The sequence below is a fragment of the Erigeron canadensis genome, chromosome 3 (assembly GCF_010389155.1).
Source record: "Erigeron canadensis isolate Cc75 chromosome 3, C_canadensis_v1, whole genome shotgun sequence".
In the NCBI taxonomy this organism is placed as follows: Eukaryota; Viridiplantae; Streptophyta; class Magnoliopsida; order Asterales; family Asteraceae; genus Erigeron; species Erigeron canadensis.
The window spans coordinates 26,612,654-26,635,810 of NC_057763.1; the positions used below are offsets into that span (position 1 = coordinate 26,612,654).

The 23,157-nt window shown below is 35.5% G+C and overlaps 2 protein-coding genes across 2 annotated transcripts; both read right to left on the bottom strand.

The window, feature by feature from the left end:
- Positions 1 to 895: 895 nt before the first annotated feature.
- Positions 896 to 4,339, bottom strand: LOC122592735 (protein WHAT'S THIS FACTOR 9, mitochondrial-like). Its single transcript, XM_043765029.1, has 2 exons — positions 3,929 to 4,339; positions 896 to 2,642 (listed from the first exon to the last, which is right to left on the bottom strand). The coding sequence occupies exon 2, from the start codon at positions 2,546 to 2,548 to the stop codon at positions 1,373 to 1,375; it is 1,176 nt and encodes a 391-aa protein (XP_043620964.1). The 5' UTR covers positions 2,549 to 2,642; positions 3,929 to 4,339; the 3' UTR covers positions 896 to 1,372.
- A 13,296-nt stretch (positions 4,340 to 17,635) lies between these two features.
- Positions 17,636 to 22,929, bottom strand: LOC122591784 (disease resistance protein RPV1-like). Its single transcript, XM_043764023.1, has 5 exons — positions 22,439 to 22,929; positions 19,355 to 20,480; positions 18,956 to 19,276; positions 18,539 to 18,859; positions 17,636 to 18,403 (listed from the first exon to the last, which is right to left on the bottom strand). The coding sequence occupies exons 1-5, from the start codon at positions 22,927 to 22,929 to the stop codon at positions 17,636 to 17,638; spliced, it is 3,027 nt and encodes a 1,008-aa protein (XP_043619958.1).
- Between the last annotated feature and the right edge of the window lie 228 nt (positions 22,930 to 23,157).

Here is a 23,157-nt window from a genome sequence, read left to right on the forward strand (position 1 = left end):
GTTCACCTCTAGGTAGGATTAAGGAAAGGTGATGTTTTAGTTGTGATTTTTACGGTATTGTCTTATGAAAAATTTAACTTAACCAACACTTTGTCAAAAGTGAAGACAGATCATTATAAGTGTATAACATTGAGATCAAGTATAGATAAATCTATGTTCTTTTTCTGGACTACTGATTTGTTCAAAGCTCACAACGTTGAGGGACTTGGGATTAAGGAGAAAAGTGTGCTGAAGGGGATCGTTTTTATCACTTGTTGGTGCATTTGGAAAGCTCGTAACGACGTACGGTTTGCCAATATCACTATAAATGTTGACAGGATTTTTAATGACATTAGATCGATTGGTTTCTTATGATATAGGAATAGAGGTAAACACCGATCGATTATGTGGAATGATTGGTGTGGTTTTAATTTGAAGTAATTGTTAGTTGTATATGTTTTGGCCTTACCACTAATTGGTGGTAATGGTTATGTGAATAATAGTAAACTTAAAAAAAAAAAAAGTATAGATAAATATAGTTGAAATATTGAAATCAACTATGGACGCAATGGTGGGGTTATCGCCAAACAATATTTGTGATCATGGCAGCGTTGATGACAGATCCAGCTTCCAATAACACCGAGTTTACAAAACTTTTAGACTAATTTCAGATGCCTCTTAGGACCCAATGCATGTTAATAAAATACGAGTATAAAATAGCATATATATGAAATATACACTATGAAAAAAGAGGGTGGAGATCACTATGTTTGGCCACAATATATATTAGCCTCAAAACAACCAAAATAGTCAAATGTCAAGTTTGTTAAAGCTATATTGTAGTCGATCAGTGCACTTTCCATGGTTAAACTCTAATCCATCTGATGAAGTTTACAATATCTAACTTGGCATTGTGTTTTAAGCAAGAGTTTTAGTAATATTCAAACAACATAGATACAGAAATACCTGAATTTATAAACATCTATAGTTATGTGCTGACGATGACAACGGACAAGTAGCTAAAATCCTTTCCACAAAAGGGAATGCGATCTTCAAAACACATCCCAAAAGGAATTAATGCATTAAGTATATATGTTGGACATCATTCAACCTCTTTGACCCGTTTCATATTATAAATACTTTCTGATTTACCTGTATGAACCATTACTAAACACAACCCAACTCAGCTCATTCACAAATAGAAGGGTTACAACTCCTGCATATAAGCTTCCTTGTCATACGAAATTGATGTTAAGGATTTCAGAATGTGGATTATCCATCAATCCAGGATTCCAACTATGTTGCCCTTACACATATCACCTACATTTCCATGTCTACGTTTCCAGCAATGTTTCACAGTTAGCATTATCAAACTCGCATTTAGAACTTCTTGTTAAGCTCCCTTGATAAAAGAACCCATGCGTTGGTTACCGCAACTAACTAGAAGTCCATATTTTCTCTTTACATTGATACTCTGGTTCATAAGATGCAGATACCGATACCTCATTCCCATTAACAAATGTCTTTGAGCCAAGAGATCCTTCTTATAAGCTTCCCGTAAAACCACAGTTTGTGTCCTGATCTTGTTTGAAACATAAAAGATTCCTGGATGGTGCACCAACCCCTTTTTAAACCTCGGCCCAAATCCCAAATAATCCCCTAAAGCCAATAAGTTTTCCTTCTCTGTCTTCTTCGATACAAAAAGATGCAGCAACTCGTGTAATACAGCCACTGTCCACTTCTCGGCTTGATCACTGTTGGGTGACAAGAAGAATGCATCTTCATATGGTGATATATAAGGCAGATTCTGCCATTCGTGCACCCAGATTCTTACTTTCTTTTCTAAATCAAACCCTTTTGGTAAATTTATTGGAAACTTAATGGGGATTTGCCTTTTAACACCATAAGATTCCTCCATTGTTTTTCTCTGCAACACTGAGGTTGCCAGATTATCTCTCCACGAGACCAATTCTAGACCGAACACTACAGAGCCCGTTGAATTATTATCCATATTACAAATCTGAAAATATTCAGGAAATTCGGGAAGAAGTGTGAGGATAAAATCATGAGGCAAGCCAAGATCAAAACGCATCAAATTAATAATATCTAAAGGAAGCTTTTTTGCTCGTGTGAGCATTAACAGTCTTGTTAATCTCTCAGCCACGTCTTTACGGTAACTGGAAGAGTTCAAAATCTTTGATTCTTCATTGTGTACAGTTAAAGCTTGTGGAGTGAGTTTAACGTGAGGGTGGGAAAATGGTTTGGAGGGTTGGAAGATTTCAAATACAGAAGGGTACTTTTGGAAGAAATTTGTAGCGGTAATGGGGAGATCGAATATGGTTTTGTAAAAGGACGCAGTAGAAAGAGGGATGGCTTTAGAGGGTTGGGAGATGATTAAATTCTTGAGAGAAAGTATTGGTTTGAGGTTTTTCTCCTTTTCAACAGCAAAGTCAAGGTAGGCATCTCGGACCCATTTAACTCTTGCATCGACAAAGGTACGAACTGGTTGCAGGTAAAAATGATGGTGAAGGTGGTTGTTTCGGATGGCATATCGATTAAGAAGTGTCATTGGGACTACATTTACCAGAATCTGCCAACAAGTTCAATGGCTTATATGAAATCTTCAAGACTACATGATCTACCTTCAAAATTCAAGAATTTTTCTGCAAATGTTAAGACATCCTTAGTATAGTTGGCATGCTAATACATAAAACAAAAAATCTGAACAAAGTTAAGCTAAAATGAAAGCCACACGGCAGAATTATTTGGAAATAGGTGAGATACATATTAAATATAAACATAAATTAATAACTATAAAAAACCTACACTATTGGATACCACAAACCAACAGACATAAAAGAAATCTTATAATAGGCACACAAGCGGTAACCATGCTACAAAAACCTACACTATTGTAGCAATAAGTCCGTAAGCCAGTCAATCATAGATTCGAGTCTGAAGTGGGGGCAAAGGGAAGAATAGTAAATAAGATCCGAGACAGTTTCAGGGTTAAGCAAAAAAAGAGTATTATTAGAGGTTACAATATAGAATGGTTGGGTCGTATTCAACGATTGCTTAATATGTCAACTTTGAAAAACAGGTCAGAATAGGTCACGTGTCAAATGATATGGGTCAACCCATACAGCCAAACACTATTTCGTCATCCTGTTTTTATCTAAATCAAAAAGGTAACATTGAATGGAGTATGATGTATATACGAGTTACATACCTGAGATAAACTCAATGCAGATATTTACAAATATTCATGACTCAAATAAACACATATATTGTTCCTGAAAGTTTAGACGCTAAATTCAGGTCTTACATAACTTTGGAAGACCGAATCCAGCATTAGCAATGCAACCCAGTTAATTATTACAACCACATATCACAATGCTTATGTTTCAAAGAGCCAAATTTCTGAGCATATATTAGTAATTGCTTCCTACTCTCTACTAAAAGAAACAGCTTGTTAAAATCTCAAAATACCCCATTGACAAGCAAACTTATGCTCAACATAACACAAATGAACGAACATAAAAACAAATTTATCACAGCCTGTAACGGTTCTTTAAGTTAACATGAACAACTCTCCTTCTTGTTCGTTTACGGCCCAAAATCTGTCCACGTAAAGGAAGATTTCAACCAACCTGTTAAGCCACATGTATGCATCCAAACTATATGCCAAATCCTATATCTAATCAGGGTAATGCTACAACATTGGGTCTTATTCAAATATATAAACAGGCTTCACATACATTTCATCAAACAGATGGTGGGCATACAAACACACACACACACAAAATTTAATAAAATGGAAAAAAATTGAATTGAAAGTATGAAAGTTTGATACTTTGATAGTTTCCCACTGAAAGAATCAAAAACCCATTTTAAACATCATTCTGGAGTTGTGTTATGAACAAATAATTATTTAATTTACAATACTTACCTTGATTAAGGAGACGTTCTCAAGATAATATGGGAAATCTTTAATCTTCTCTTATATTAAGGAAACGTTCTCAAGATAATAGCGGTGGAGCTCAGTTGTTAAGTGGGAAATTGGTTAGTTACATGTTGTTATTAAGGCTTTGAGAAGATGATCCGTGTATGAGCCTCATTATCTCGTTTTGTGTGCGACTGATTGTATTAGAAGAAGACGATAACAACGATGATGATGTCGCATGAGATTTTCAAAAAATATTATAGGATTGGAGATTTTCAATTGATGGGTGGGAAAGTTATCTTCATCTAATCTAAAAAATAATATCAATTGAGAGCTTGAGATGATTGGAAGTATAGAAGATGCTCCATGGATAGGAAAAGGAGACCCGGATTTACATTTTAGACGGTAATCATTTTTGAATTTATTGGCCTTGGCTAGTTGGGAAAGTATAATAATTGACTAAATAATTACTCTCTGCTTTCGATTTTTGTTATCATTATTCACTTTCAAAGTCTTTTTTTCTCGACTTTAAACGCAAATATACTTGTTTATATTTTATAACACTTATATAATATATATAAATAAATTTAATTTTAAATGAACTTTTTAATGATATAACTTTCACTAAATATTATTTATGGTTAAAGTTAAACTAAAAAGACTTTAAAAATTAATAGTGTACAAACTGACGGAGAAAATATCTTCATGTCCATTCTATCTACTTTGAATATCCAAACTTAAAAAATTATGACTTGAACATTTATACTAGTAGTATGTTAAAAGGAAAAGTTCCCATGACATACAAAAAGATGAGGTTCTAATAGCAATCACGCGATTATTGCAATTTGCAAGTCAATCAAAATATAAGGTTATATTTTTACTTTATATAACTAGCACGGTACCCGCCCTATATGGCGGTGGTCGTGGCGGCAACGGTGTGATGGTTGGACTACTGTTGGTGGTGGAGCGACGGTGAGTTGTGTATATAATTGATGTAAAAGGTTAATAGACATATTTTAAATGATAAAGGACTGACAGTGTAATTTAATTATTAATGTTAAGAGGATAGTGTATATGAAAGTATTTTAAGGGGTGTTAAGTGAAAATATTACATATTTTCAACATTACCAAAAATAAAAAAGGATATTCTTTTTATAATATAGTATAGATAATATAATTTAGGTAATTTAATTTAATGATAAATAAACTAAAAAGCTTTTAGGGGGTGCATGGTTAGGAGGTTTTGAGGATGAGAAATAAATAAGATAATGAATAATAATGCTTGGTTGGAAAAAAAGTGGTTAATCAATCATAAAAATGGGTAATGCCCCATTATAGGATAATTTGGGGGAATAGTTATCAATACCTCGCTCTTTTTCCCGCACTATTAGTCATCCACGTTCTCTTCTTTTATTTTTATATTATTATCTCTCATCCTCTTGCTTGCTGCTTCCCATCTTCCCCCATCAAAAATTTCACCCTCACGATTGAAGCAAATCACTCAACATCACTCAAGGTATTTTTTATAATTTCATAAATTATCTTTGCCTCATTTGTTTTTATGACCGTACCAAACTACGAGTATTATATTATTTTTTTGTCCATACTGTATTATCATTAAAAGCTTTCAATCGACTATAATGACTTGATATAATCTCTTTGATTATTAAAAAAAACACACACACACATATATATAAGTATATAGTATAATAGATTTTTAATTTTAATGATTTACTTTTTGTGTTTACATGATTAAGGTTATTTATGTATCTTCTTTCTTGATATACACACACACATACACACATATATATATATATATATAGTGTAATTGGATGTGGACATGTTGCAATTAAAGGCTAAATCATACACTCTACTTGTAGTATATTGCAGATTAAAATACCTGTAATGTGCTTTCTGCATACTGTGAATCTGTTTTTTTAATCATACTGTTGAATCGTTTAATTGCACTTGTGTAGATAAAAATGTCTCGTCTTCCTATAAACAGAAGACAACGCAAACTAAGGAAACTTTTTTTGATTCAACAAATAGCGGCTACTATGATGGTGTTAACATTTTCATTCTACTATTTTATTATTTATTCGTTATTTCGAGCTAAAATTTGTGGATTTAAGACTAAGGAGAAAAAAAAGGATGGAACGGATGAATTTTATGTTAAGCTTAACTCTAGAAAGTGATTCTGTCTGCATTAGTAAGCTCCGTATGGATAGAGCAACTTTTAGGGTGCTATGCGATATGGTAAGGGACATCGGTGGTTTAAAACCTACTAGAAACACATCCATAGAAGAGGTAGTACCAATGTTCTTGTATACTTTGGCTCACCACAAAAAGAGTAGGACAATTGGATATCTTTTTTTACGCAGTAGAGAGACAGTGAGTCGGCAATTTCATCAAGTTCTTTTTATCAATATTGAGATTACATCATATATTGCTAAAGAAACCCGCCCCTATTACCCAAAATTGTCAAGATGCAAAATGGAAATGTTATCAGGTATTATAATTCAATAGCTCATTTACCAGGTTAATACACGGGTCGAACTTAGCTTAAGATAAGAAATAATGCTTACATACTATTTTAACATGTAGGGTTGTTTAGGAGCTTTGGATGGAACTTTAATTAAAGTGACACCTCCTAGTGACGAGAAGCCTCGATACCGCACAAGAAAGGGTTGCATCTCAACTAATGTTTTAGGTGTTTGTTGTCCGAACATGCAATTTATATATGTTTTGCCTGGTTGGGAAGGTTATGGTCGTGTGCTTTGAGATGCAATCTCAAGGAACCAAGGTCTACGAGTCCCTCGCGATTGTTATTATTTAGTTGATTATGGTTATTGCAATGCAAATGGTTTTCTTGCTCCATATCGAGGACAACGATATCATTTAAAGGAGTTTGATGGTCATCGACCTGAGACTCCTCGGGAATATTTCAACATGAAACATGCTAAAGCTAGGAATGTGATTGAGAGATGTTTTGGATTGTTAAAAGGAAGATGGAAGATCCTTTCATCCCCTTCAGTCTTCTCGATCCAAACTCAAGTTCGAATCATTATGGCATGCTGTTTGTTACATAACTTGATTTGTAAATATATGAGCCATGATCCTCAAGAAGATGAAGAGGAAGAAGAAGAAGAAGAACCAGAAAGTGAGGACGAAAGTGAAGATGGGGAATATGTTACCAACATTTGTCCAAGTGATGAATGGTCGGAATTTAGAAATAATATGTCATCCAATATGTTCAATGAATGGAGAAATAGATAGATTTGTCTAAACCGATATAGTTTTGTTTTAGTTATTGTACTCAAGTTCTTGAAATGGTTTCTTGTATGTTTCTAAATTACAAGTATGTGATAGGGCAACGGGGCTACAAGCTGAAGATATATCACAAGCATGTGACGACACCAATAACAAAACTGATGTAATGTTATGCTCTTCCTCTGATAGTGAAGATGAAGTTGTCAAAGAAACAAATACACCAATCATTCCAAGCTTAAAGAAGCGGAAAAGGGTATCACCTCCAACGAAAAGTTCTCACAAGAGAAAGAAACCAATGACACTTCAAGAGACCATGGATACAAAGTTAGATTCATTTGCTTCTGATTTTAAGTCTGTTTGTGGTGAAATGGTTGAAAAGATTGGTCTTGCTGCTAATGCTTTGATTGTGGATGGTAATAAATCTGAATCGGTGAGTGAAGAAAAGATGCAAGAGGTAATGAACGAACTTCTTAACATCGGTATTTCCCACTTGGATGTTGGCAAGGTTGTTGAGACTTGCTACAATGATCCCATTAAAGTGAAGACCTTGTTTACCTTGCCATCATATATGAGGAAAGCTTATGTTATGGGGTTTTTACATCCTCAAGTTTAGTTCATGAGTTTGGTTTTATTTATGTTGTTCTGGTTCTGTTGGTTTTCGTAGTTAAACTAATGTTATGACATTGGTATTTTATGTTCGTCCATATTTTGAGGTCTTGAATAATGGTCGTTTTTATTTCTTGTTTAACTTTGTCTTCAGTACATGAGGTGCTTTGAATAATGAATTTGCATTTGGATTTTTTTTTCTTATTTCATTTACATGGGTAAGAATGATGCTAGCTGATGTAGATATTCCAACTGATATAAAGACGTTGCGTTGTTGCTGCTACAAACTAAACGAGGCCACTACTATGTCAATTATGATCAGGTGCTAATAACTATTTCTTATTTTTCTCATACTTGTTCTTTATATCTGAACTTTAACTTGTGATTTTGAAACTGCAGTTGGGAAAAAGTGCAATACTCTTTAGGCCAAAAGTGTAGTTGCTGGTACAAGTGCTTAAATATATACAACGATTTTGGTTAAGAGCATACAAATTTACAAGCAAAGGCTGTTCTAGTCAAGTTGTTTACATACCACATGTATTGAAATAATGGCTAACCCATTAAATTTCTTCTATTTTACTTCTATAATAATAATAATAATAATAATAATAATAATAATAATAATAATAATAATAATAATAATACTTGTATGAATGATATGAAATCGTGTTTTTTTATGGAGTTAAAAAAAAAATAAGCTTATGTTTTATTATAGTGTATTTACTAGAACCAAGCAATATCAAAGATAATGATAATGATTACTTTGTGTCAACCAAGCAACATCAATGCAATGCTAGTATTCCTTGATATTTCATTGCATTCCCCTTCCCATTCCCTTTCCCATTCCTCACTTTGAACCAAGCACACCCTTAGTTTGAAAGTTAGACCAGTTTTAGAAAATGTAAAATACATTTTGAAAACAAAACCTAAACACCCTTAATTATTTTAAAGTGTCATAACCCCAAGGCCGTTGGTATACGGAGTATATTATTCATTTATTTGTACTTATTTAAAGTGCCATGATTTCGTGTACGAGATGAAATACACAAAGCCACTTTCTTCGAAGTTTCGTATGATTTGGTCCATTCATTTACCGCATGTTGTTTGTATTCACATTTAACGTCTTCTTATCAAATTTGATAACAAGTCTGTTCGTGTATGTCACCCTTCGTGACGGAACACGACCTTCGTGATAGAGCCGACCCTGCGTAACGAAGGTATCCGCTGTAAGCCTTATCTAAATGTGGAAGAGATTATCTCAATCTCTTCCTCCTAAATATTCTTTAAAACTATAAACTTATTCTCCAAGATTTCTATCCCTATATATATGGATGAACCTAAACCTAAATTCTCATTCTTCTCCTCTCCAGAAAACACACACACATATCTGGACGTCCCCTTCTCTCTATAAGAGATGCTCTAGCAACCTACAATAATATCCTTACATATCAGCAACATGCGGCGGGATGATGACTCTCCGTCCCGAAGCCTTCCATAGCCTACAATGATTAAGCAAAAGCATCCTTGGATATCGGATATGATAATATCCTTCCATGAGCATTCTAAACACAATCAACCAGATCCATAATCATTGGCACGATCTCAATTGGCCATATATCAATCATATTCGATTGACGTAAAGAGATTCACTTTACCTTCGGGGAATCGCCAACAAACAACCAAAAACACCCATTATCCCCTCTTCAAAGCCTAATCTCGGTTTGGTGTACAATCATTTGGCGCCATCCGTGGGACCTTTTCTTTCAGATCCCATATCCACTTTCTCAAAATAACTATGATAACGTGCGTCGAACCAGACTTATTAAAGATGGGAGATGTACCTAAACAATACATGTCACATGCCTCCATGTGACTTAGCACAACCTCTAGATCTGAAGATCTCCCCCCTGTTTGGAGATCCCCTTTTAAAATATATATATATATAACCGCTGCGTTACGCCGCCTCTCTGTTTCGAGGCCCCTATGTTCTCAAAAGATTTATCTGCTATGTCACGCAGCCATCAGATCTGAAGATCTTTTCCCAATTTGGAGATCATTTTCTTAAAGCAATATCTTCGCTGCGACATGCAACCATCAGATATGAACATTTCCTTTAAGTTTGGAGATCTCTTTCTTAATAAATATCTTTGCTGCGACACATAGCCATCAGATCTAAAGATCTCTTTCCAGTTTGAAGATTCTTTTCTTAAGAAACATCTCTGTTGCGACTCGAAGCCTCCAGATTTGAAGATCATCTCGATGTTAAGGACCTGGTTGTTAAAGGACCTATCATAGTAGGTCGCTATGACACGAAGGTTTCTCCGTAACGACGACGCTCCGTAGCGAAGGCTATATCTAATGATTTGATTCAAAAATATTATACTACTATTTGGACACCCCCATTTGGTTGATAGATCTATTGCCCCACGTGGCCTCCAGATTTGAAGAGCTTTTTTGGGACATCTCATCGATGCCCTCATGCAACCCCGAGTTAAGAAAATATTCCAAGCTATGCTTAGCACTCCACATGATTAAACCTCTAAACCAAGCATTCACGACCTTGATACTTCTTATGACATTCGGGTCATGGTGATATATCCCTACGATAGATAAAGGTCCTACACTATGCATCGTCACGAACCGGTTACGCCACAAAGCGCGTGGGTCACGAAGACTCACATCATTATTACACGGCCTTATTGACGAGCTATGTTACAGAGGGTAATCAATTGGAACTACGTCTCTTATAAAGGCTAGCCGAAATAAGGTCCGAATATTCATATCAAGATCTGACTTTCCCCACAAAAGAAGAGGCTACATCTCCATAGGTAGAGTATAAGAACATCACGACTAAGGAGGAATGTTTGCTACGCATCTTGAAGATCTTTCTACTGCCATATACAGCCTCTAGATTGAAAGACCACTTTAAATGCTATATAATAGCCTCAGACCCGAAGGCCTATCCACAGGCCTTCCGAAGCTCAAACCCGACGGCCCATCCGCAGACCTTTTGAAGCTCAGATCCGAAGGATCCCGCATGCCTTATATAGACTCAGATCCGAAGACCCATCCAAAGACATTATATAGCCTCGTGTTCGAAGGACCATTCGCAGACCTTGCGAAGAAGACCCCACATATCTTACAAAGCTCAGATCCGAAGGTCGAGCCGTAAATTAGGTCCCGCAGACCTTGCATAGCCTCAGGTCCGACGACCCATCCCTTACATAGAATTATGTCTGAAGGCCCATTCGCAGCTCAGATCCCGCAGATCCTCCAAAACTCGGATCCGAAGGTCCAGAAACAGCTCAGACCCTGCAAAGCTTTCGAAGCTCAGATCCCGAAGGCCAATCCGCATGCCTTCCGTAACTCAAGGTCTAAAGGTTCCCTAAAACCTTCAGACACCCCTTAAAGATTTTCACCAGCTTAGAGCTCGAAAATCGAATGTATTTCACAAATCCGACTACATAACTCCGATTTTCAATCGTACAAAGGAGATCCGAATCTATGGATAACCTCCAGCACTAGGAACCGTTATCCACACTACCCAAAAGAAGAAAACGCTTGTACTAGCCTTTCCAAAGAAGGTGCAAATATTCGGGAGAACCGCAAGGATTAATCTTGGCATACCAAGGAAACACCTCAGTTTTAGCCATAAAAAACCACGAGGAAAAGATGCTCAAAGGTGCGAAACTTTCATCACATAATTATACACATACCACCTATGGTACATAGTCTCTAAACAAGCCGTATTACGAAGAGGTGAGTAGACGAACTCCCCTTGGTCCTCTGAGCAAACAAAATAACTCTGAAACGAAGCATCACCGTTCGGACAAGCCTTCGGTACCAAAGTCATGGTACTAGCAGAATTCCAAATATCGACACATAGAATGTTAAATACTGAAGGAAACTTGGAGGAACCCAGAGTTGACCTGGAATTATCAGAAGAATGAAGAGAAAATGCACTCATTGGAGAAACAATGTTCGAAAAGAAAGCTGAAGGAGGCTACAACAAAAGAATCAATCCTACTTCATTCAAAACCGGCGACTATGTACTTTGGCTAAAGAGCACCAGCATTACGTAATATCAATGAAAGCTGGGACCGACATGGGAAGGCCCACACATACTCAGAAACCGCATACAGCAATGGAGCGTACAAGTTAAAAATCCCCGAAGGGGTCCGGTTGATAAAGACCTGGAATCAATCTTTTATAAAGGATTGAATTTGCGGAAGTTCCATAAAAACTCTATGATGATATACCCTCCTAGCGGTATGCAGGCCCTGTCACACGAAAGCATAGTAGGACGCTACGACATGAAGGCTGTCTGTAACGCAGGATTCCGCAGAAGATGAAGGAGGTAAGAATTGTTCCCCTATAAACTCGAGATTTGATCTTATCACTTAAATCTAGTAAGAAGAAAAGAATCCTCATGGACTCTTATAGCCTAAGACTTAGGGAAACTCTAAAAAGGCTTAACGTTTCCTCCAAAATAAATTCTCTCTATAAGAGAGAATCCTAAAGACCTCTCAAGGCATTCATAAAGGCTATTTGCCTCAGTTATTCAATATAAGCAAAAAGTCCCACGGGGACAATGCATTATTCAAAAGACTAATTGTCTCAATATAAATAGAGGGTTGCCACCTCAATAAATAAAGGGAACAAGCTGACAGGGACGCTTGAACAGACACCCTAATGTACGCGCAAACGTCCGTAAAAAGACAGCTCCTAAGCTGCAATATTTCAAAACATTCGACATATAAAAGATTGAATGTATAGTAAAAAAGCTGAAGAACAAAGTATCAAGATTTCACACGCAATAATGCGAAGGCCCAGGATCAGGTATACCATTAACAAATTTACTATGATAGACAACTAATTTCAAGATAGCATACTCTGGAGACCCTTCGAGACGAAGCAGGTTCAGGAGCGCAGAGCACAGAGCAATTAACTTCACAATCCCGGGATCGCTGGCAAGAGTCTCACAAACATATGACACAAGTCTAGTATAAATGAGCAATTATGAGTCCTTAAGACTGCGTGACAGAAGTATGCCACGCCAAAGGCTTTGCAACGAGGAGTATTCCACCCCCAAGGGCTTCACAACGAAAAGTATGCCATTGCAAAATGCTTCGCATCGAAGAGTGCATCAGCGCCAAAGACTATGTAACAAAGACCGTGCTTCAAAGCATCATCGAGGGAGGAAAACAGCTGACCCTCAGAGCCTTTGGAATGGTGCACAATGATCATACTACATAGATATTTTGGCACAAACCCTGTAATGTAAAAAAAGGAAATGGCGGTGGAAGATGTGTGTTTATTTCACTAATATGAACAAAGCATGCCCCAAAGATCGTTATCCCTGGCCGGAGATATATCGAAAAGTAAAATCCTCGACAGAACACCAGTTGAAATGATTTCTAAGTGCATATCAAGATCAGAAGTAAAGGGATCTATTGTTAACGAAAGATGTTGTCCAGGCTAAAAAGGATCTGCGTATCGGTGCCTGGTCGACAAAGCATTTGCCACACAGATTGGCAGAAACTTGGAGATCTACTTGAATGACATTGTAGGGATTAAATAATTGGGAGACCTTCGGAAACCTCCGAACAATAAACCCAATCCGAATAAATGCTCATTCGGAGTAAAGGAAGGAAAATTCCTCGTGCCCCCAACAGTATAGGGTATTATAATAACAACAAAGAGATATGCTCTAATCCCTCGAGGATTGACAAATTAAAACAGGACTCCCCATCAAAGATAACAAAAGAAGTCCATAGCTTAAATGGAGAAGGTAAGTTATTTCGAAGAAAGAAGACTTACAAAACATTAAAAATCGAAGACAGCGGCAGTTAGAGCAGATTAAATAAAAGAAAGAAGCAACAATGTGATAGAAGAGTTAATGTGGCCAACAAAAGCCCAATGCAGTGATTTACAAAAATCACCTTGTACCGGAAGGCTTGATGATATACCCTCCCAGCGGTACGAAGCACTCGTCGTACGAAGGAAGCATTAATTTGATTTTTCAGAGTTTAATATAACGACCTTTGCAGCTCCTCATATTAAACTAGGGGGCTTGTTGGTGTATGTCACCCTTCGTGACGGAACACGACCTTCGTGACAGAGCCGGCCCTGCGTGACGAAGGTATCCGCTGTAAGACTTATCTAAATATGAGAGAGATTATCTCAATCTCTTCCTCCTAAATTAAAGAGATTTGCTCTTATCCCGTTCTAAATACCAGATCTGGCATATTATTAAGAATATTCTCTAAAACCCTAAACTTATTCTCCAAGATTTCTATCCCTATATATATATGGATGAACCTAAACCTAAATTCTCATTCTTCTCCTCTCCAGAAAACACATACACATATCTGGACGTCCTCTTCTCTCTATAAGAGATGCTCCAGCAACCTACAATAATATCCTCACATATCAGCAACATGCGGCGGGACGATGACTCTCCGTCCCGAAGCCTCCCACAGCCTACAATGATTAAGCAAAAGCATCCTTGGATATCGGATATGATAATATCCTTCCATGAGCATTCTAAACACAATCAACCAGATCCATAATCATTGGCACGATTTCAATTGGCCATATATCAATCATATTCGATTGGCGTAAAGAGATTCACTCTACCTTCGGTGAATCGCCAACAAACAAACAAAAACACCTATTATCCCCTCTTCAAAACCTAATCTCGGTTTGGTTTACAATCAGTAAGGTCTAAGGGGTAAATTAAGAAGATTGAAATTATAAAATGGATAGAAAACAGAAGTATACTCTCTCGTCCCAATGTAAACGTCCTACTTTGACTTTTAAAATTTTTTCTCTACAACTTTGACTGTAATTGTTTTTTTTTTAACAATTGTATTTTGTGGTATTTTTTTTATTTAACTCATAATATAAATAATTTTAAATTTTTAGTGCATGTTATCATAAATCACCAAAAAGTAGGATTAAAGAAAGGTGATGTTTTAGTTGTGATTTTTACGGTATTTTGTCTTATGAAAAATTTAACTGAACCAACACTTTGTCAAAAGTGAAGACAGATCATTATAAGTGTATAACATTGAGATCAAGTATAGATAAATATAGTTGAAATATTGAAATCAACTATGGACGCAATGGTGGGGTTAGTGCCAAACAATATTTGTGATCATGGCAGCGTTGATGACGGATCCAGCTTCCAATAACACCGAGTTTACAAAACTTTGACTAATTTCAGATGCCTCTTAGGACCCAATGCATCTTAGGACCCAATGCATGGTAATAAAATACGAGTATAAAATAGTAGATATATGAAATATACACTATGAAAAAAGAGGGTGGAGATCACTATGTTTGGCCACAATATATATTAGCCTCAAAACAACCAAAATAGTCAAATGTCAAGTTTGTTAAAGCTATATTGTAGTCGATCACTCTGTCTGTGCACTTTCCATGGTTAAACTCTAATCCATCTGATGAAGTCTACAATATCTAACTTGGCATTGTGTTTTAAGCCAGAGTTTTAGTAATATTCAAACAACATAGATACAGAAATACCTGAATTTATAAACATCTATAGTTATGTGCTGACGATGACAACGGACAAGTAGCTAAAATCCTTTCCAAAAAAGGGAATGCGATCTTCAAAACACATCCCAAAAGGAATTAATGTCTTCTAAACCCTGCCCGAGGTTACTGTGATCTGTTCCCTGCACAACTTTATCACTAAACATCGCTTCATTAGTTGTGTTTCTACACTTTTGTCTACACTAGTAGATGAAAAGCGGGCTGGTAAACTGACAGGTTAGGACGTATAAGTTTTGCTAGGGGTCAGCTTAGGTCACGCATCTTGAATTTTTGTAAATACTCCGATCGATATAAGAAATGTTTGTCAAATATGATTTCAAAATAATATTACGAGTAGTTGATTAATAATCTAAATATTTTGAAAGTATATAGGAAGATATATGCATTAAAAATACATGTTGGACATCTTTCAACCTATTTGATCCGTTTCATATTATCTATATATATACATTTATGAACAACCTTAGCGGTGAAATTCCATTTGCCCTTTTCCGTTTATATGCTACATAATTACATTTTTGTCCTTTTTAGCGCATATCCGCTTAAGCTAACATATGCTAAACTTTCCGCTGTCGAATCGCGACACGAAGTTTCAAGCAAAATTCAACTTTAAAAAAAAAAATCTACAATAACATTTATATATATATACATTTTAAGCCGTCTTTAGTAATAGTGAAGATTAGTAGTATAGTAATTTTTAATCATTTTTATAAAGGGTTTTTCTAAAAAAAAAACATTTTTATCCTTTTTAGGGCGGAATCGGTTAAGCCCACGTATGCTAAACTTTCCGTTGTCGAATCGCGACACGAAATTTTAAGCAAAATTCAACTTTCAAAAAAAATCTACAATAATTATGTATGGGAAAAGTGAGTGTGTGGTTGTCATGTACCTAAGTTGGGTATAGAACCACTCACATACCAATAATTTAATATTTTGAATAAATGATGGGCCCCATGTATTTTATGCATATATATATATACATACATTTTAAGCCGTCCTTAGTAATAGTGAAGATTAGTAGTATATTAATTTATAATCATTTTTATAAAGGGTTGTTCTAACAAAAAAAAAACTAATATCTTCCCAGTCAACGTTTAGGTAATCTCCGGCTAACGGCTATAACGTATACCTTTTATTTGTTCTTTATTCATTAATATTATATTAGTTTGTACGGACATTTCAAGGGTTTTTTAATGATAAAATAGTTGATATTTCCATGGTCAACAATTAAATAACCACATAACACTATGATGCAGTATTCTTTTTAAAGTCTTTTGTACTACTTTTTATTACATGTTTTTTTTTTAGATTTATGATACGCTTTTGTAATGTGCTCTTATTTTTCCGTATGTATCACCGATCTTATAAATGTTGCAAGATTTACGTATCGTTATGTCTCTCGTGGCAACGCCCATAGTTAAAAAACTAGTTATAAATATTGTCTGATTTATATGTTTGAACCATTACTAGATCAACCTGTTCACAAATAAAAGGGTCAACAATGCCACTTCTGCATATAAGCTTCCCTATCCTAAGACCAGAAGCAGTACCAGAAAAAAATTCCAAAGGGGGCAAAATAAAAAAATCTGTGAAAAATAATAAAAGGGGCCAAAATATTAAAAATCTATAGGAAATTTTTAAAAATCGATGAAAACTTATAAATACATGAAAAATCTAAATTTCGAGGGGGCATTTGCCCCCTTTTCGCCCCATGTGGTACCGCCACTGCCTAAGACATCGATGTTAAGGCTTTGAGAATGTGAATTATCCATCAATTCAGAATTCCAACAATGTTGCAGTTACACCTTACACCTACACTTCCAGGTCTAAGCTTCGGAAGATAATATGGGAAATCTTTGATCTTCTCTAGTATATATCTATAAATCTGTATATCTATATGGGCTTTATTTATATAGATTATAGAGGTGCCCAGGAACTCAATCGCGAAGTTCAAATAAAAACATAGTACTTGACTTTCTATTTTTTATAAAATAAAAAAAATGTTTGTCATAAAATCCAATATGAACCCGGCTAAGTTCCTAATCAAACAGAACCGGTTCGTTTTGCCCTGCTCAAACTGGTTCTTTCACAGTTTCACCCATGAACTGGTTTCGAGTAAAATTGGATTTTCCAAAAACCGATTTTGGGTAGAAAAAAATATACGAAAATAAATTCCACCGGATACAAACAAATGCGTTACATACATACATAAATGTACAAGCCATGAATGCTCATCAGGAAGATTCTATAACCTTCCAGCTATCTCTTGACCTTAAGATGTTTCAATTGTGAAATGCTCTCTGGAAGATTCTTTAACCTATCATCTATCCCCATGACTTTTAACAGTTCCAAACTTTGTAAACGTCTAAACTCATCAGGCAGTTTCTCAAGCTTAAAGCACCAGGAGAGATCCAATCTTTTCAAACGAGTCATGTTACAGATGCATTCAGGAATACTCCGTAAAGATTTACAACCCATTAGGAGTAACTCCTCTAAACACTCCAATCTATCCAGATCCTCGGGTAACTTCTCTAGGCCCCTACAAAATCCAAGGTCAAGTACTCTGAGATGATGCTTCAACATATAAATGCTATCATGTACAGGAAGACGATTCATGTTTGGAAACGACAAACACAACTTCTCCAGGGTATTCTTAAACTTCTCCAGTAGATATGAAAACTGCCCATAATAATGTTCAACCTGATTATGATTGGAAACGACGGAGAGGTCTCTAAGCCTTGGAAGTTCTACAGGCACAAAGATTTTTTGACAGCTACTCAGTGATAACACTTCCAGATTAGGGGTCAGCCCAAGGTTGAAGCTACGTAACTTATAAATACCAATGAGGGAGAGCTCTCTGAGCATTGGATATTCAACAGGCATGACGAGTTCCTCCAAGTCTTCACAATTCATAACTGATAACGCCTCCAGATTAGGGGTCAGCCCAAGGTTGAAGCTACGTAACTTATTGATACGAAAGAGGGAGAGTTTAGTGAGCATTGGACATTCAACAGGCATGACGAGTTCCTCCAAGTCTTCACAATTCATAACGGATAACGCCTCCAGATTAGGGGTCAGCCCAAGATTGAAGCTACGTAACTTACTGATATCTTTGAGGCAGAGTTCAGTGAGCATTCGACATTCAACAGGCATGACGAGTTCCTCCAAGTCTTCACAAAATTCAACTGATAACACCTCCAGATTAGGGGTCAGCCCAAGGTTCAAGCTATGTAACTTAGTATCGTAAAGGTTGAGGGACTTCAGACGTGAAAGACATTCTTTGGAAATGGTGAGTTTTTCTAAGGCTTTACATCCGTATAGGTCTAGCTTCTTGAGATGCGAACATTCATCAGAAATGTTGACTTCTACCAACTTTTTACATTCACGAAGAACCAATTCTTCAAGATTTGGAAGCATCCCACCAGAATCTAAGGTTTCTAATTTAGAAAAACGAAGGTCAAGGAGCCTGAGTTTGGGAAGAACCTATCAAAAGAAGAAATAAAAATAGATTAATATAAATAGATAAAATATTATATAACACCATACGGATAAAGTTAAACAAATTAACAAGTATTCTACCTTTTTTTCTCCCCCTTTCCAGAGTTGACGGATAGAGCTATTGGGCATTTCCATCCCAACAAGCTTATCTCCTAGAAATGTTTTAGGTAAATACCTATAAGGGTATCCTTCCCAATGTAGAAATTGTAAACTGTTTGGAAGGTGGTATTTGGAAGTAAAATATTCATATACCCGCCTGCTATAATTAGATCGAGATGTTTCATAACTTGACCACTCTACGCGAAGGAAACATAGTCCACTCATCTTTCTAAGACTATGCAAAACTTTAGCTGGAGGGAGTCTCGAATAAGACAATTTTATACCTCTTATTACTTCGGTACCCTGTTATATAAAAAGTTTATCATAAAAAATATAAACATGATGGTATCTCCCATATTACAAAATAAACATGAACCTTACCATGTCATTTTTCACTATATCTTCAATTTCATCTCTAATCCATAGTAGCTTACGTTGCTGAGGCTTATCAGGATGCATACTACGAACAATATGCATTCCCATTTCTTCTATATGATCATGCATGTCCAACACCTTACTACCATAATCATAACGATCATAACCATCACAAAGAGTAATTAAGGATTGCTGCTCGAGAATCCCTAAACCAAATTCAGCACGAAATCCTAAACTTTCTAGTATTCTGATAGCTCTCTTCTTCACCTGCCCTTTCAATAGGCAAGTAACATATAGGAATATCTCTTTCTGATCCTCCTCTAGAAAATCAAAGCTTATTTTCAATTTATTCAAGGTATCACCCCATGGAATCGTTTCTAGTCTTTTGATGGCATCTTCCCATACATTCGTTGGACAATCACAAAGATACGAACTTAAAGTTTTGATGGTTAAGGGAAGACCAGCAGCATAGCTTACAACCTTTTTAGATAGCTCTTCATAACCGTGAGCTGGACTCTCTGTTTTAAAAGCATACCTACTAAGGAGATGAATTGCATCCGCATCCGATAACGTACTAACATCATGAATATTGTGACTCTGAACTCCATGGGCAACCAATACTTGCCTATCTCTTGATGTAATGATGATTCTACTTCCTGGCCTAAACCAACTTGGTTCTGCTAATGCCTCAAGTTGCTTTACATCATTCACATCATCTAGAACTACAAGAACTTTGATATTAGGCATCCTCCTTTTCATCATATTACGCCCCTCAAAATCACTTGGCACAGCAATGCTTCGATCGCCGAACACAGAAGTAAGGACCTGTTGTTGCATATCATGCAAACCCTTAGGATCTTTTGAGCGTTCTCGAACATTCTCAACAAAGCTTTTACCATCAAACTGATTGGCTATCCGATTAAAAACTACACTTGCCAAAGTTGTCTTCCCCACACCACCCAGACCGGTGATTCCTAACATCCGAATGTCATCAAAGCCAACCTGTAAACTTAAAAGTAATTTCTCCACCCGAGTCGTCATGCCCACTAAGTTTTTATTAACACTGAAATTGGCGAAATATGGCTTTTGTGAAATGTTGTGAATAATTTTCTCGATGAATTGAACTTCATGCCTGTGTGTTGAAGAAGATTCAATAACCAGTTAAATTCAATTGTATGACCTATGTAAGCATACACTTAGAGTATGAAGCACTAGTTGAACTTGATTTGTAAAGATAGTGAAATGATTAAATGGGCCAAAATTGCCAAAAGGGTTGAACCCGGCCGAACTGGGTTGATGATGGTCAAACCTCATCAGACCTATCCGGACCGTCAGTTAACATACATTCGACTATGAGTCGAACAAGTCGACCAATGGTGGGCACTTTTGAACTCAACAACGTAAAGGGGAAGGGGAGAGAAAAAGTATGACTTATTCTCACCACATTGGTGGATATAAGAAACTTTCACCTTAGACAAGGGAAGTTAGTGGAGTGATGGATCATAACGGGTGATTGATTATAGAAGGTAACCCGTGATGGGGTGATTTGTCTGACGGGTTTCACACTTAGCTGCCCTAGTTCCGCAGTGTACAGATGGATCCGCCCTTAGCTATACGAGATACGCCATTCGAATTTATTTATTATTATATTATTTTTTGGAATGGGTTTTATTTATAAAAAAAAAAGAAATAAGAAAAATAAAAAAATAGAAGATGAGAGGTAAATAATAGAGATATTTTAAAAGATAAATGATTAATAGTGTAATTTAATCATTAATGTTAAGGGAATAGTGTATGTGAAAATATTTAAAAGAGTGTTAGGTGAAGATACAACACTTCCAAAAATAAAGTATTGTTTTTTTAGAAGATAGTATAGATATATCTCTATCTCTATCTATATAAATATTAAAATAATAGTTATCCTAGCATTTTAAAGCATTCTATAATTTAAAGCTATTTTTAAAAATTGCCACATAGGTCTTTATCCTATGTGGCATCTCTATATTTTTTTATAATATATAAATCTACAAAATTATATTATCTAAAACTATTAAATTAAATAAAAATAAAATCTATATATAAACAAAATCTTACAAAAATAAAAGTAAAAAATTACATTCTATATCATAATAGAAACCGTATGAATTTAAAATCTATTTTTAAAATTAGAAAATATTTGGTTTTCAAATTATTTATTTCTTAATTTTACTATCTAATATAACCAATATTATATATCACATTGTAATATAGTTTTTTATCCTTTTCGTGGTGGTGATTTTACGTTTTATAAAAACTATTATCAATTACTAGGTGAATTAAACATAATTTGAATCATAGGTTTGTTCTTTGTAATCTAATTATAATTTGAATTTGGTTTCTAACTATATCTAATTAAAGCTTTTCAACTTTTATGAATTTTATTATTTGATGAAGTAAGTTTTATGAAACTATTTTCTTTGAAAGAGTGTGATGAAATTCTAATAAGTCACATATCACTTTGCAAAAAATAAAAGATCGTTATGATTTTACATTATATTTATATTTTAACTTTATTTTATGTTCATTAGTATTGCATGAAGTATAATATGTGATAGTTAATATGAATATTTGATAACGTATATTTTTATATAAATGCAAAGATTTTCATAAATAATAAGAGTTATATTTTGAATTTTTCTATTTCAATAAATGTAAAAATTTCCATTTAATGATAACATAGATTTATATGTACATGCCTAAATAATGTATAGTTGTTAAAAGTTATTATAAATATTCATATAACTAAAACAATATTTTTAAATAACCGCACATGTGCGGGTAAAAGACCTAGTTTATAATATATCTATAATACTATTAATGAAAACAACATACATCTCTTAATCCTTAAAATAACTACATTACCCTCATTCATATCAAAAAATTTTACATTTATAACCATACATACCCTCACTTTCACCACCACCCGCCACCTCTAATATCATGGTCACCCGCCATCACCACGCGACATATTATCATTAACTAGAAAGTAGAAACTAAGACTTGAAAAGGTGAAAGTATATATAGAACATGAGATGAGATAGAAGAGAATACCCGTCAGCAGTTTTGGTCAACTCCCATCCTTCCAGATTCGCTGCTTTTTCCATAGCTTCCCTCCATCTCCCAGCAGCCTCATTCTCTGAGTGTACCGAAAATGCCTCTCCAACCGGCCCCTTTTGTTCACGGACTTCGCTAGGTTTCACATCATAGAAGACTGGGTAAAAAGCTCGTTTTTCCTCCTCCTCCGGGTTCTGGCATATTTTTAGGATCTCCACAAGCTCGTTTAAGCACCAATAAGAATCTGCAAATTTCTTGGAGAAAATAACCATGTAAAACTTGGACTCTTTGATGGCTTTGGGGAGCTCGTCACTGATCTTTTCTCCGACCTCGATGTCTTTATCATCTTTGAACACAATAATGCCTTTTTTCCGAAAAGCTTCGAAAAGGTGATCAACAAAACCTGTACGTAAGTCTTTACCCCTGAAACTTATAAAAACGTCATATGTGTAACGCTTTTCAACCGATGAAGTTGAAGGCGATGCCATTTTTATTTGTGTGAATAAAAAAAGGATAGATAACCTCAATTCTCTTAAATAATCAGTATAATGGGAATTTTTTGTTTGGAGTGTACGTGAATGGTTGTTTAGTACTATACTGAGAGGCTGAAACAATTGCTATAAGACCAACCAAAAAGAGAATAGGTAATTTCAGTTCAAAAATCTAGGATCAAATAATAATAAAAATAATAAAAGCTATAAGACGACCGAGATGAC

Coding starts and splice junctions, on each gene's coding strand:
- LOC122592735 (XM_043765029.1), bottom strand. CDS start 2,548: ATGACACTTCTTAATCGATATGCCATCCGAAACAACCACCTTCACCAT.
- LOC122591784 (XM_043764023.1), bottom strand. CDS start 22,929: ATGGCATCGCCTTCAACTTCATCGGTTGAAAAGCGTTACACATATGAC. Junction 18,860..18,955: donor GGAAAGGGGGAGAAAAAAAG/GTAGAATACTTG, acceptor TTCTTTTGATAG/GTTCTTCCCAAACTCAGGCT. Junction 18,404..18,538: donor AATTTTGTGAAGACTTGGAG/GAACTCGTCATG, acceptor GAAGACTTGGAG/GAACTCGTCATGCCTGTTGA.